The sequence below is a fragment of the Panulirus ornatus genome, chromosome 7 (assembly GCF_036320965.1).
Source record: "Panulirus ornatus isolate Po-2019 chromosome 7, ASM3632096v1, whole genome shotgun sequence".
NCBI lineage: Eukaryota > Metazoa > Arthropoda > Malacostraca > Decapoda > Palinuridae > Panulirus > Panulirus ornatus.
In genome coordinates this window covers 40,819,171-40,832,695 of record NC_092230.1, presented here as the reverse complement: position 1 = coordinate 40,832,695, position 13,525 = coordinate 40,819,171, and the positions used below count along the sequence as shown (strand labels likewise).

Genomic DNA, 13,525 nt, shown 5'->3' with positions numbered 1-13,525 from the left:
CCATTCCCTCGGGTATATCCTACAAGTCAAAGAAGGCAACTAAAGAGGTTGGGAGCTGACTAAGGAACCAAAGGAGCTAAGCAGGGAATGCTCATCCTCCTCAAAAGCTCTGACTGGGGTATCTAATTGTGTTGGATGTAACAAAGATGAGAGGATAGGTAGTATGGCTGAGGAAAGAAACCTGGATGTTCAGAATCTGAGTGAAACAAAGCTCAAGGGTAAAACGGAAGAATGGTTAGGAAATGTCTGAGGAATAGTCAGGGGTTGGTAAGTGGAAAAGAATTAGTAGCAGCACTAACCCTGAAGTAGAGTTTTGAGAATTTGTGATAAAGTGTAAGGAAGCAAATTCTAAATTGACATCAATAAAACTGAAAGTGGATGGGGAGAGATGGGCGATTATTAGTGTTTATGCACCTGGCCATGAGAAGAAAAATCATGAAGAGAGATGAACAACTTGTGGAGTTAAATGCTGGAAAGGGAATGGTGACTGGGAAAGATGGCTTAAAAAGGGGATATTGCCATGGTCACCCCCTTGAGGGAGTTCTAACTGGAACAGAAGTCAGAGATATAGATACATAAGTGAGTTGGAGAGAGAGTCAGTGAGAATTACTGGATTATATATTAATTGATAGGTGTGTAAAAGAGAGACTTTTGGATGTTAATGTGCTGAGAGGGGCAACTGGTGGATTGTCTGATTGCTAATTGCTTTTTTGCGGAGGGTGAAGATTTGAAGAGGTTTTTGAAAAAGAGGAAACAATGTCAGAGGGCAGAGAAAGCAGAGAGTGGTGAGATAAGTGATCTTGGAAAAGACTTGTGTGAAGAAATACCATGACAGATTGAGAGTAGAATGGCAAAAGTTGCGAGTAAATGAAGCAAGGGGAGTGGGTGTGGAATAGGAGGTATTTGGGGAAGCAGTGCTGGTGTGTGCAAGAGATGCATGTAGTATGCAAAAGATGGGAGGTGGGCAGATTAGAAAGAGTAATGAGCAATAGGATGAAGCAGTAAAGTTGCTAATGAAAGAGAAAAAAAGGTGGTACTTACAGGGAAGAAGTGCAAATGAATGTTGGATGTATAAGAGAAAGCAGCAGGAGGTTAAGAGGAAGTTGTAGGGCTTAAAATAGAGGACAAATGAGAGTTGGGGTAAGCAAGTATCAGTAAACTCTATGGTGAATGAACTGAGCCTAAGAGGGAAAATCCTTACTTGGCCCCATTCTCTGTTTCTTCTTTTGGAAAAGTCAAAACTGGAGGGGAGAATTTCTAGCCCCCTGCTTTCTCCTCTTTTAGTTGCCTTTTACGACACGCAGAGAATACGTGGGAAGTATTCTTTCTCACCTATCCCCAGTGAGGAGATGGAGTGGCTATTCTGAAGGACTGTTGAATGTGTTTGATGTAGGGTAGCAGATGTAGGGTGTTTGGATTTGGGGTGGTTATGTGAAATGAGTGAGTTGTGGAAAGTGGTTTGGTGAAGAAAGATGACGTGGTGAAAGCCTTACGCACATGAGAGGTAGCATGGCAGCTGACATGGATAGTACTGCAGTTGAATTTCTAAAGAGGATGACTATGTTGCTGACTGGTTAGTTAGGATTTTCAATGCATGCATGGATCATGGTGATGTGTGTGAAGATTGGCAGAGTACATGTATAAGGCCACAGTATATAGGCAAAAGGGGATAAATGCAAGTGTTCATTTCAAACTACAGAGGTATAAGTATATTGAGTGTACCTAGTAAGTTGTAGAGGAGGGTAGTGAATGAGAGGGTGAAAGCATGTACACAGCATCTGGTTGGTGAGTATGTAGTTTCAGAAGAGGTTTGCTTTAAAGAATGAATGTGAAAAATACTTAAGAGAAGCAGATGGATTTGTATGTAGCATTTCCGGATCTGGAGAAAGCATATGATAGAGTTGACAGAGATGCCTTGATGAGGGTCTTAAGAATACAGAGGAATACAGGGTGTGGGAGGAAAGCTACTAGAAGCAGTTAAAAGTTTTATCAAGGGTGTAAGACATGTTTATGAGAAGAAACAGAGGAGAGTGAATGGTTCCAAATGAAGGTTAGCCTGCAACAGGGGTGTGTGATGTCACCAGGGTTGTTTAATTTGTTTATGGATGGGGTGGAGAGGGAAGTACATGAAAGAGTCTTGGAGAGAAAGCAAAGTGTGTAGTGTGTAGGGGATGAGAAGGCCTGGGAAGTCAGTCAGTTGTTTGCTGATGATACGGCACTAGTGGCAGATTTGAGAAACTGCAGAATTTCATGACTGATTTAGTATGTGAAAGATGGAAATTGAAAGTAAGTGTGAATAAAACTCAAGTTATTAGGTTTATCAGGGTTGAAGGATAGGTTAGCTGGGAAGCAAGTCTGAATAAGGAAAACTGAAGTGAGTCATACAGAGGGGGAACAAGGAAAACTGTAGACCAAACTGGAGATGAAAGGAAGGAGAGAAAAAGATTTTCAGCAACTGCGGCCTAAACATGCAATAGAGTGATTGGCGCGCATGTGATATGAGTGGTATACAGGGGTATATGCACTTCTCAAAGATGGTAAAGTATTGATAATGGGTGATTTTAACCAAAAAGAGATAAGCTGGATGGGACTGGATTCTCATAGTGTTAGGGAGTCATGGCAACAAGTTTTTGAGTGTTTATTGGAAAATTTCCAATACCAACATGTCAATGAACATACTCAGACGAAACAGAGTGGTACCTCATCATTACGAAACCTTATCTTCACACATACTACTATGGATACTGAGAATATCAAACATGACACAACAATAAGAAAAAATTATCAAGTAAAGCTAAAGTTTGACTATATGGTAAAGGAGTAGCTGACACACTAGGGGTGATGTATTATCTAAAGAGGAGATAAAACTATGGAAACTCCACACACCAAAAAGAATTCTATGGTAACACACACTAAAAAACTCAGTAAACAGAGTTCAAAGCCAAGAAACAGGGCACTGTGGTGAGAGGTTCTAAGAAATTTACAATGAAGGAATAGGAATACAGGTGGCTCTAGCCTTATGTATGATGGAAATGTTCAGAAACAGGAAAGAATAGTTTCATAAAAGATGTCATAAGGAAAACCCAGTTTTTGCAAGATATAAGAGAGGAAGGAATGATTAAAGGAGGACAAGAAAGGAGAAATACAGAGACCTTACATGAAAAAAAATATTGTGGGCAAGCAAGAGAAAATCCTAAACTTTTTCATAAAATTATCCAAAATAAATGTTCATTTAAAGAGCCACTAGTCAGGTAATGGGATTCAAGGGGAGAAGCTGTACAGGATGATGTGCAGATATGTGAGGAACTAAATAGCAAGTTCAAGAGTGTTTTCATCATGGAAGACACTTTGTGGAACATGTTGAAAATATATGGTGAGGGAGAAAAGTTATTAAAAGCAGTGATAATTGTTTATTAAGAGAGTATTGCATACATAAAAGCAAGAAGAGAGGATGGTGAGTGGTTCTAAATAAAAGTGCATCTACAGTGTGGGAGAATGTTACCATGGCTGTTCAATCTGTAATGGATGGGGTGGCAAAGGAGGTGCATGCAAGGGTCTTGAAGAGAAGAGCAAATCTACAGTCTATATAGAGGGATGTCAGTTGTTTGACGTCATGGCACAGATTTGGGTGAGAAACTGTAGAAGGTGATGTCTGAGTTTGGGAGGGTACATGAAAGGAGACAGTCCAGAGTAAATGCGCATAACAGCAAGGATATTTGGGTTTGGAGTGGAGGGAAATAAGTTAGTTGAAGGCTTGAATACACTTCCTGAAAGGCAAAAATTTCTAATGTTGTGTCTCAGAGCTTAGAGAATTCATATTTTTCAATGAAACACACTCCTAAAAGTTTTGGGCCTCTTCATGATATCATTAATATTTTCTCCATACCTGATCACCATTTCATGCATTAATGAGGGAGTGCCAGAAACAAAGAAAGAACACATATGCCCACATCCATTCTCTCGCTGTCATGTGTAATACACCTAAATCACAGCTCCCTATTGAAAACTAGTCCCCACAAAACATTTTCATTGTTTACCCTGAATGCTTTGCATGCTCTGGTTCAGTCCAGATCCCAGTAAACCACATTGTTCCAGTCTATTACATACCACCCATCCAAAAATAATGACCATCTAGCTAAACATTTTTTTGAAGAGAACACTACCACACTACACATATAAATATACTAACCTTTAATATGAAAGAGCATGTCAAGCATTTTCTTGAGTCTTTGCTGACTCTTCACTTTTTCTGCTTTATATGCTTCCAAAGATATAACATGTGTGGGTCTAGGAGGAGTAGGATTCCTTGGCGTTGAAGTGCGGGAAGTGTTAGTAGTCCCTCCTTGTCCTCCACCGCCACTACTATTGCAGCTCTCCCCACGGGTGCTCTGAGGTGTGTGGGAGCCTGAGCGGTCAGAAGGGTCTCGTTCCGATGGTCCAGGACTAATGACACATGACTCTCCTCCCGTAGCCTCACTTGTCTGTTTTCAAGTATAAGAAAAAGGAGACATAATGTTCAAATAACTTGAAATTCATGCAACAAAGCTTAGTATTACAAAAATAAGTGGAATGAGACTGAAACAATTATTCAAGTAATGAAAGCCCCCTACACTTTTGTATCACCTTGTCAGCATGTCAATCTTGAGTACTTTAACTTTAAAATCTGAACCATCACAATGAATTTCCATACAAGTAACTATCACACAGAAATGGTTTTTCACTTCAAGCCTATTCAAAATTTATGTACTAAAAAAAAGGAAAAGAAGAAGCACTTCCACTATTGGTTCACCTAACACATACACACACAATAAAAATAATTGGAGAGATAGAGAGAGAAAAACTTGGTTATTCTTAAAACTGCTCCATATCCAATGGACCATTAAGGGTCAACGAGGCCACATTTCCCTCAGGCTCTGAAAAAAAACACCAGACACCAATCACAAAGAGCCTTAAAAAGAAAACCTACTGAAACCATTCCTCTAAACACATTGTTAACCCCAATCCAACTACTGCAATCTCTGGTATCTTTATGATGACAGATGTGCTTGAAAACCTCAATACAGAGGACAATTCTTAATGTATGGGTGTCATTAAGGCCCATAATTAATCATCTTTTATGGTAACTCTCTACGATGATCCTGTTACCCCTGGATTTGTATTTAATGGGTATCTATTGGCTTTAGGAGGAATTATGAGGAATTCTCTACTATCAATTAAAGTATAGAACCATTACATTACATTATACTTCAACTTTAAAACAAGAGGATTTTTGGGTTAAATAAACCCTGAACTATCACCTGCAATTCCGAGAGAAATAGATCTGCTTAAAAATCTCACTACAATGACTATTTTTCATGGTGAATAAGAATCTGGGGTTGAAATATTGTTTGGGTGTCATTAAGGCATGTAATTATCTATATGGTTCCTCTCTTGAAACATTCTGTGACTACTGGTTTTGTATCTGATTGGTATCTATTGGTTTAGAGAAGAATCATGAGGTACTTTCTAAGATCATATCAATTATAGAAGTTTTACGCTATGTTACATTCCAATTCTAAAATAAAACGTTTTTGGACTGAAAAATATCCTAAACTATTACCTCCAATTTCTGGTACTTTTCTGAGGGAAATAGATTTGCTTATAAAGCCACAGCATAACAACTATTTTTCACGCTAATACGAATATGCAGGTGAAATATTGTTTTATATCTCATAACGACCTGCTTAAGTATTCAAACAGTTACTCTCTAAGAAGCTCCCGTCATTGTTGCATTCACATTCAATGGATATCTGTCAGCTCCAAAAGCACAATGACATATTTCCAATGATTATTTCAAGTATAGAAGTATTTTGTTCTGGTATAATTCAGTTTAAAAAAAAAAGGTACTTTCAGCTAAAATTAACCTGGACAATTACCCACAATTTTTGGTATTTTTCTTAGGGTAATATATATATATGTTTGAAAACCTAAGTATTTAAGGCAACATCTGTAATCAAGTATCTATTAAGTATCTGTGGTTTCGGTTCAATCCACTGACAGCACGTCGACCCCGGTATACCACATTATTCCAATTCACTCTATTCCTTGCATGCCTTTCACTCTCCTGCATGTTCAGGCCCCAATCGCTCAAAATCTTTATCACTCCATCCTTCCATCTCCAATTTGGTCTCCCACTTCTCTTCGTTCCCTCCACCTCTGACACATATATCCTCTTTGTCAATCTTTCCCCACTCATTCTATCCTTGTGACCAAAACATTTCAATACACCCTCTTCTGTTCTCTCAACCACACTCTTTTTATTACCACACATCTCTCTTACCCTTTCATTGCTTACTCGCTCAAACCACCTCACACCACAAATTGTCCTCAAACATCTCATTTCCAACACATCCACCCTCCTCCGCACAACCCTATCTATAGCCCACGCCTCGCAACCATATAACATTGCAGGACACACTATTCCTTCAAACATAACCATTTTTGCTTTCCGAGATAATGTTCTTGTCTTCCACAAATTCTGCAACGCTCCAAGAACTTTCGCCCCCTCCCCCACCCCATGACTCACTTCCACTTCCATAGTTCCATCCGCTGCCAAATCCACTCCCAGATATCTAAAACACTTCACTTTCTCCAGTTTTTCTCCATTCCAACTTACCTCCCAACTGACTTGTTCCTCAACCCTACTGTACCTAATAACCTTGCTCTTATTCACATTTACTCTCAGCTTTCTTCTTTCACACACTTTACCAAACTGTCACCAGCTTCTGCAGTTTCTCACCCGAATCAGCCACCATTGCTGTATCATCAGTGAACAAAAACTGACTCACTTCCCAAGCCTATGTGTATCAAGAAGACATGGTGACATCACACAGCCCTATTTCACATCTACATGTATCCAAAAACTTTTACTCAGCTCTCCATCCACTCTTAAACATGCATTTGCTCCTCTATAGAAGGATTTTACACCATCCAAAAGTTATCCCCCCAAACCATATATACTTAACACATCCTACAAAGAATTCCACTCAACTCTGTCATACACTTTGTCTAGAGCCTTAAAAGTGGCACACAACTTGTTACCTTTGGCTGAACACTTTTCCAAGGTCATCTTTACTACAAAGATCTGATCCACACATCCCCTATCTTTCCTAAAGCCTCCTTGCTCTTCCATATTCTGTATTCAGTCACTTCCATCACTCTGTCAATTTATTAATATTCATGCATACACCTTTAATAGACTATTTCCCTATAATTGCTACATACATCCTTTGCACCTTTTCCAAACACCTTCAAAGTATTATGTTACATCCACTCTCCCAATCCACAATTCATTCTCTTAGTATTCCCTGTCATAGTCAAAATACTTAACAGAAAATATTTCTGGATTTTTTTTTCAGAGTATGACTATTCGTGAAATTGTAAAGTTCAATACAGTTTCAAACTACCCTTAAAACATGAATTTTTAGGGCTGGAAAGGGTAACTTTGTGGAATGTTAATCAATTAACTGAACTAGCAGAATATGTATTTTACCTGTTGGTGGAGAGACTGATCAGAATTTTTGGTTTGTCCTGACTCTACACTTGGATTGCTTTCAGAATCTGTATCTCTTCTTGAATCATACATTGAGTATGGAGTGTCTCGCCCACTTGTCTGAAACAACATAAGCTTTAGCATTCATCTGCAGAAAATTCACCCTTCACAAAAAGTAAGGTGAAGTATAGAAAAGTTTGCCAGGCCATACTGGTTACTTATCATCACACCTTAAAGACAGAACATCTTGGGGCACTTCTGGTTTCCCTTGCCTTTTGATGGTTAATGAATCCTGATCTAATTTGAAAATCTGTTAAGTAAGACAAACCTATACTTCAACAGAAGTTAACATTCTACACTTGACCAAAAGTGAAAAAATATATATAAATTACAAAGTATGAAAAAATAATAAATACCATAGTAAACAAACTGATGCCTAGATATAACAAAATAATTATGTCATGGATATCACAATCAATCAAGGTAAATGTGTCCAATATCAAAAAGTCAAGCTTATTCATACAGTTTGATTTTCAACACTTGATTATTAGAAGTCTTAAAAGAAAAATGTTAATTACTAACAAAACAATTAATTCATTTTCTGTAAGGTATATACAAACTCTTCTTTTTCCATCAAACCACTTCCCAGGCCTCTCTCACTTCACATACCCTCATATTCAAAATACCACCCCACATCCACCACCTTATTATCTTACACATTCAAAAGCTCTTCAAAATATTCACTTCAACTCCTCATCTCTTCTTTGGCTGTTATCACTTTCCAATGAGCAGATGTAAACACAATCATAGTACAATAAGACAGCATAAAAATGATACAAACCCGTGTGCCAAAAATGTTCAGCCAATGTTCACCCAACTCACTTTAAGGTGGGTACACACATGGACCCCTGGAATATGAAAATGTTAAGCAGCTATGAAGACGGAAAATATCCTTAATGCAAACCAAACGATCTGCAACCAATCATTTCCCTTCCTTCTTCCTCATACACATGTCTTATTTGCCCAGCAAAAAATTTCACTGCTTTTATTTTAATATCTTTCCAGTTACCCTCCAATAACACATCACTGGCAACCCGAGTAGCACACTTCCTCCATGTGCATAAATGCTACATACAAGTCACTATTTCACACACATTTTTCACAGCAAAGAGTACAAATAACTTCAATCTCTTCTGACACTAGTTTGCTCCTCACTATTCAGCTGCTCTGTGCACAACATTAGCCTCTTGGTCAGCAATCTCACATAACCCTTAAAGTTTAAGGTCAACAGACATATACCACTACAATTCGAATATTCAGTTTTGTCATCCTTGCCTTTATGCAATGGAATTATTCATACATTCCACCTGTCCTCAAGCATCTCACCTCGGGTATTACACAAAATTCACCAATCTTTTCAACATGACTCCCTTTCTGTGTATGTCACCTCTTTACTTCTATCATGAGATCCATTCTTCTTCTAGGCAGGAGAGGTCAAGCTTCTTCATATCTCTACCTACTTCATAACAACTCTCCTTTTAATTCCTCAGGATTTTCTAACAAATACAAAGAAAAACAATAAAGACACTATCTGAAGAAATATTTCTTCATCCAATAACATCCACTCTTTTCTTTTATTACATATCATCTAAACACTAAAAAACCAAGCTATGAATCAACACATCAAAATATAATGTATACCTGAAGCACTTCAAGATCCAAAATGTGTTTGGATGATGAAAAAGATGCAATCATTGGGTCTGGGACACATCGCTTCTTATTTTCTGGACTAAGTTGCCAAGGGCTTCCCTGTGCACCTGGACTCAGGTCTAAAGCACGTTTCTCACCACCTCCATTTCCGGTGCTGTTACTACCACAGTTCTGCTCTTCTTCTAAAAAATCTCTGAAACAGCAAATAACAAATGTTTAAAATTTCTGAGATAAAACATCACGAACTTTAGTCATATATTTGCACCACCCATAAATAATGGTATAACAGATAAAATGTGCCTTCAAAAATGTGTTAGGTGAAATGACATACCATGTTTGTATCTAACAATTCATAATCAACAAGCCATTCTAAAAAAAAGTGGTTCATGCAGATCTTTCATATACTACTGTTCTTCATAGTTCTTATCTACTTACACTTTTAAGCCTTCATATACATATTACATTTACCAATTCTACTTCTTCCTGAGCTTCCCCTTTATCAAATACTTAAATTTCTCTACTTACAAAGCCTATCTTGTTCAGTTATTCAGTAGCTCACACCACTAATTTCTCTCACTTTCAAAGCTTATCTTGTTCAGAAGCTCACACCACAAACACAAATAATTTGTTCTTCTACCTATTAACTAATACTTTCACTACACCACTACTACTTTCACCAAACTATGTTTTCTCCAAATTAATTGGTTATTCCTCAATCTATCCCCTCTTATTAATCTTTCTTCCTATTCAAAATGTAGTTCTGAAAGCAGAATAACTATTCCTCTTGTGGAGGGGCACTAGCATCTTACTCCTGAAAATGAACTGTGTCTATAAGGACTCGCTTCCTTCAAACTTCATAAATATACAGATCAGGTGCTCATTCACAACAACTGAATGACCAAAAAGTAATCAGAAAGGCTTGTAATATGGCACAGAAGTGAGATGTGAGTGATGGACCTAACTACCAACATATGGCACAGCACTCTGGCTGCCTATGACTTGATATGGCTCAACATTTGGCCTTTTGATTACAAAGATATGGGTTTGTTCTAGAATTAGTAGGTTTACCGCTGATAGTAATGGTTGATAATCTGGCATGCTTTGGGAACTATGATGGCAACTTAGGAACTGCTGTGATCAACCTATCATTAATTCTTTACTTCAATTCATTTGATTTAATAAGCAAGTATAATAAAGTTTCAAATGATCATATTGGAGGCATTTGTAATTCCATGCAGAGAAACATGATGATCATAAAATTAGACTAGAAAATAGCAGATGCCTTCTGGTGTAGACTAATTCATCATGAGGAGGGAAAACCTTGAAAACTAGTGTATGCAGGAGAGTTAATGACATCTGCTTTGTGAGCTAGCACTTTAGTGGTTGTCAAGTTGCACTCCTCTAACCCAGGTAGCTGTCTTTTCCTTCTGCTTCACCAACATGTGGACTACTGCCATTCTATCCACAAACATAAAATCTCTCCATGTCATATGTAACACTGGACAACACTTAACTCACAGAGCTCATTCTTTGTAATGCTAGATTTTCCTGCAGTAAGCAATGTGTGTTAGCCCTTCCTTTTGGTAAAAGGTAGGAGCAGTAGATTGTAGTAGTAGATAGGAACATTCAGGCATGAACATTAGGAAGAAACATTAGGTAAAAGTAGTAGGTAGGAGCATTAGATAGAAGTAGTCATTAGGAACACTGGCAAGGAGCTCCTGCAAGTCTTGCGCTAGATTTTCCCCTCTGCCAGTGGCCCATTATGGGTTAGGCACTAAAGGATAAGAAGTGACTCTGGGGTGCTTTAGTTATGGACACTGTTGCTGTGACCACCATTTGAGAGTTCAGAGTAATGCAGAACACTGTGGGGTTTTTTTCACCAAATTAATTTCATCCCTATTATCAAGACTAAAGCTGGTTTATCTTAAGGAATGCTCATACACCATATCCAAAAATATTAATGTTTTATAGCCTATACTTTAACTCAACACAGCAACTCTAACCTAGAATAGTTGATGGGCATGGAAGTAGACCCCATACTGCCAGTGGTACTACACTTCTGTCTTTTGCTCAAGTCCTCTGGTTCCTGTGTGAAATGAAAAAATAAATATATATACATTCCAATATTTCATTCAACATACAATTTATGACAGTTTTATTCCACACAATCTTCAGAGTTATTTCTCATAATGGATACAGTAGACTTTCTTCTAGTGCTACAGGAACTTATAGATCACTTTACATACATGATTCCAAAACCAAAAAACAAACACATAAATACACAAAACTTCCGCTTGCTCTTCTTGCCAGCTGATTTCAAATTTATAAGACAAAATATACAATGTTCTCTAAAACAGTTTTACATATGTTAAGATTCAGTAAAAACTCCATATTACTCACCATGTAACATGAACCTCTCTTGATTCCCTTGCCAACCTGAGCCTGCTGTAGGGCTGCAACCACTGCTTGAACACTAGTCGGATCACGTACGCATTCATTTGAAGAGTTAGCTGGTTCTAGAACTGAAGCTACAGATCGAATATCTGGCATCCTATGGAAAAGAAAACTCATGAGTATTTCTACATCTTATTTTCTTCTATTAACTCCACAGCCATTACATATAGTACTGTCACTGTCATTAAGCACAAAGAATCTCAGTTCAATCACACAACCTAAACACATGTCAAATGTACTAAAGTAAAGTAAGGCTTCAACATTTAACATGCATAAAGTTAGACCATACATTACTTTTACCCTTTTGGTGTCAGGGGATAGGAAATTGGTTGACTGGCAGCAAACATAGAGATGAGCTTAATGGTCAAGCCTCAGAATGGTTAGACATAACAAAAGGATAAGGATAAGTCTTGGGACTGGTTCTCTTTCTCATTTACACTAATGATGCTGATAATGAGCTGCTTGGAGTTTGATGCAAATAATTCATTTTACATATGACATTACCATACTATAGCTACTATGAAGCATGAATCTATACTTCCTCCCTCCATCAATGGCCTCCCACTTCCCAGTCCAGAACAATAAAAAAAATTCAAGTAGAGGGAAAACAATTTCTCTCATAAAAAGGATAAATAATAAAAAAGTAACATCTGCTTCATCTTCACCCACATGACACAATAAAGTTCTGGTTTCTTTGGATAGAGTTGAGCAATTACTTTGCATGGCACTGACTTGCCTCAACAGGCAGTGATGCCACTTCCTCATTTATATAATCTTGATGTGCTTGGTTTATTTCACTGCTCAATGTAAAGTTTCTTTGAACAATGAAAAATTTTTTTGATTATCACAATATTTACAATCATTCTGCAATACTTCCCTTTCTGTTATTATGTCATATAAGATGAGAGCCGTAGCAAGTATCAAGTTATCTTACTTTTCACATATAACCTTCTAGGATTTTTTTTTTCATATTTCATCACCGTTTCCTGCAGTAGCGAGACAACATCAAGAACAGACAATGAAAGGCTGCATTACCCTTTTAAAACTCAATCGAACCACCTCATACTACATTATGTTTTCAAACATTTACATTCCAATACATCCACCCTCCTCCACACAGCCTCATCTATATCCAATGCCTCCCATCCATATAATAACTATTTTTGCCCTCCCAGATAACAATCTCTTTCTACACAATCTAAAGTGCTCCCAGATCCTTCACCCCCTCACCCACCCTATAACTCACTTTCACCTCCATGCGCCCAATCACTGCCATGTCCACTACTAGGTCTCTAAAAAACTTTAATTCCTCCAATTTTTGTCTATTAACATTCACACTCCAATTAGTTTTTCCCTCAACCATGCTAGACCTAATAACCTTGATTTTATTCACATTTACTCTCAATTTCTTCCTTTCACGCAATCTTCTAAACTCAGTCACCAATTCTTCAGTTTCTCACTCTAATCTGCCACCAGTGTAGTATCATCAGCAAATGACAGCTGATTCACTTCCCAGGCCTATCTATCCCTTCCAGATGGCATACTCGCCCATCATTACAAAACTCACATTCACCTCCCTCCCCATGCAAGAAACATATTAACAGCCATGGTGACAACATACACCCCTGCTGCAGACCAGCTTTCACTCGGAACCATTCACTGTCCTCTCCTACTTGTACATATGCCCTACACCCTAAATGAAAACTTTTCACAGCTTCTAGCAGCTTACTGCCCACACCATATATTCTTAAAACCTTCCACAAGACATCTCTATCAACCCTATCATATGCTTACACCAGATCCATTAAAGCCACATAAAAATCCATAAAT

General features: G+C 37.9%; 1 protein-coding gene across 2 annotated transcripts in view; it reads right to left on the bottom strand.

The window, feature by feature from the left end:
- The window catches only part of LOC139749553 (uncharacterized), a 46,833-nt gene that overhangs the window by 18,664 nt on the left and 14,644 nt on the right, over positions 1 to 13,525 (bottom strand). For both annotated transcript variants that reach the window (XM_071663560.1, XM_071663561.1), the window contains 5 exons: positions 11,642 to 11,792; positions 11,245 to 11,327; positions 9,233 to 9,434; positions 7,532 to 7,651; positions 4,190 to 4,481 (listed from right to left, as the gene is read on the bottom strand). In XM_071663560.1, the coding sequence (XP_071519661.1) occupies positions 4,190 to 4,481; positions 7,532 to 7,651; positions 9,233 to 9,434; positions 11,245 to 11,327; positions 11,642 to 11,792 (848 nt within the window). The remainder of the gene's footprint in view (positions 1 to 4,189; positions 4,482 to 7,531; positions 7,652 to 9,232; positions 9,435 to 11,244; positions 11,328 to 11,641; positions 11,793 to 13,525) is intronic.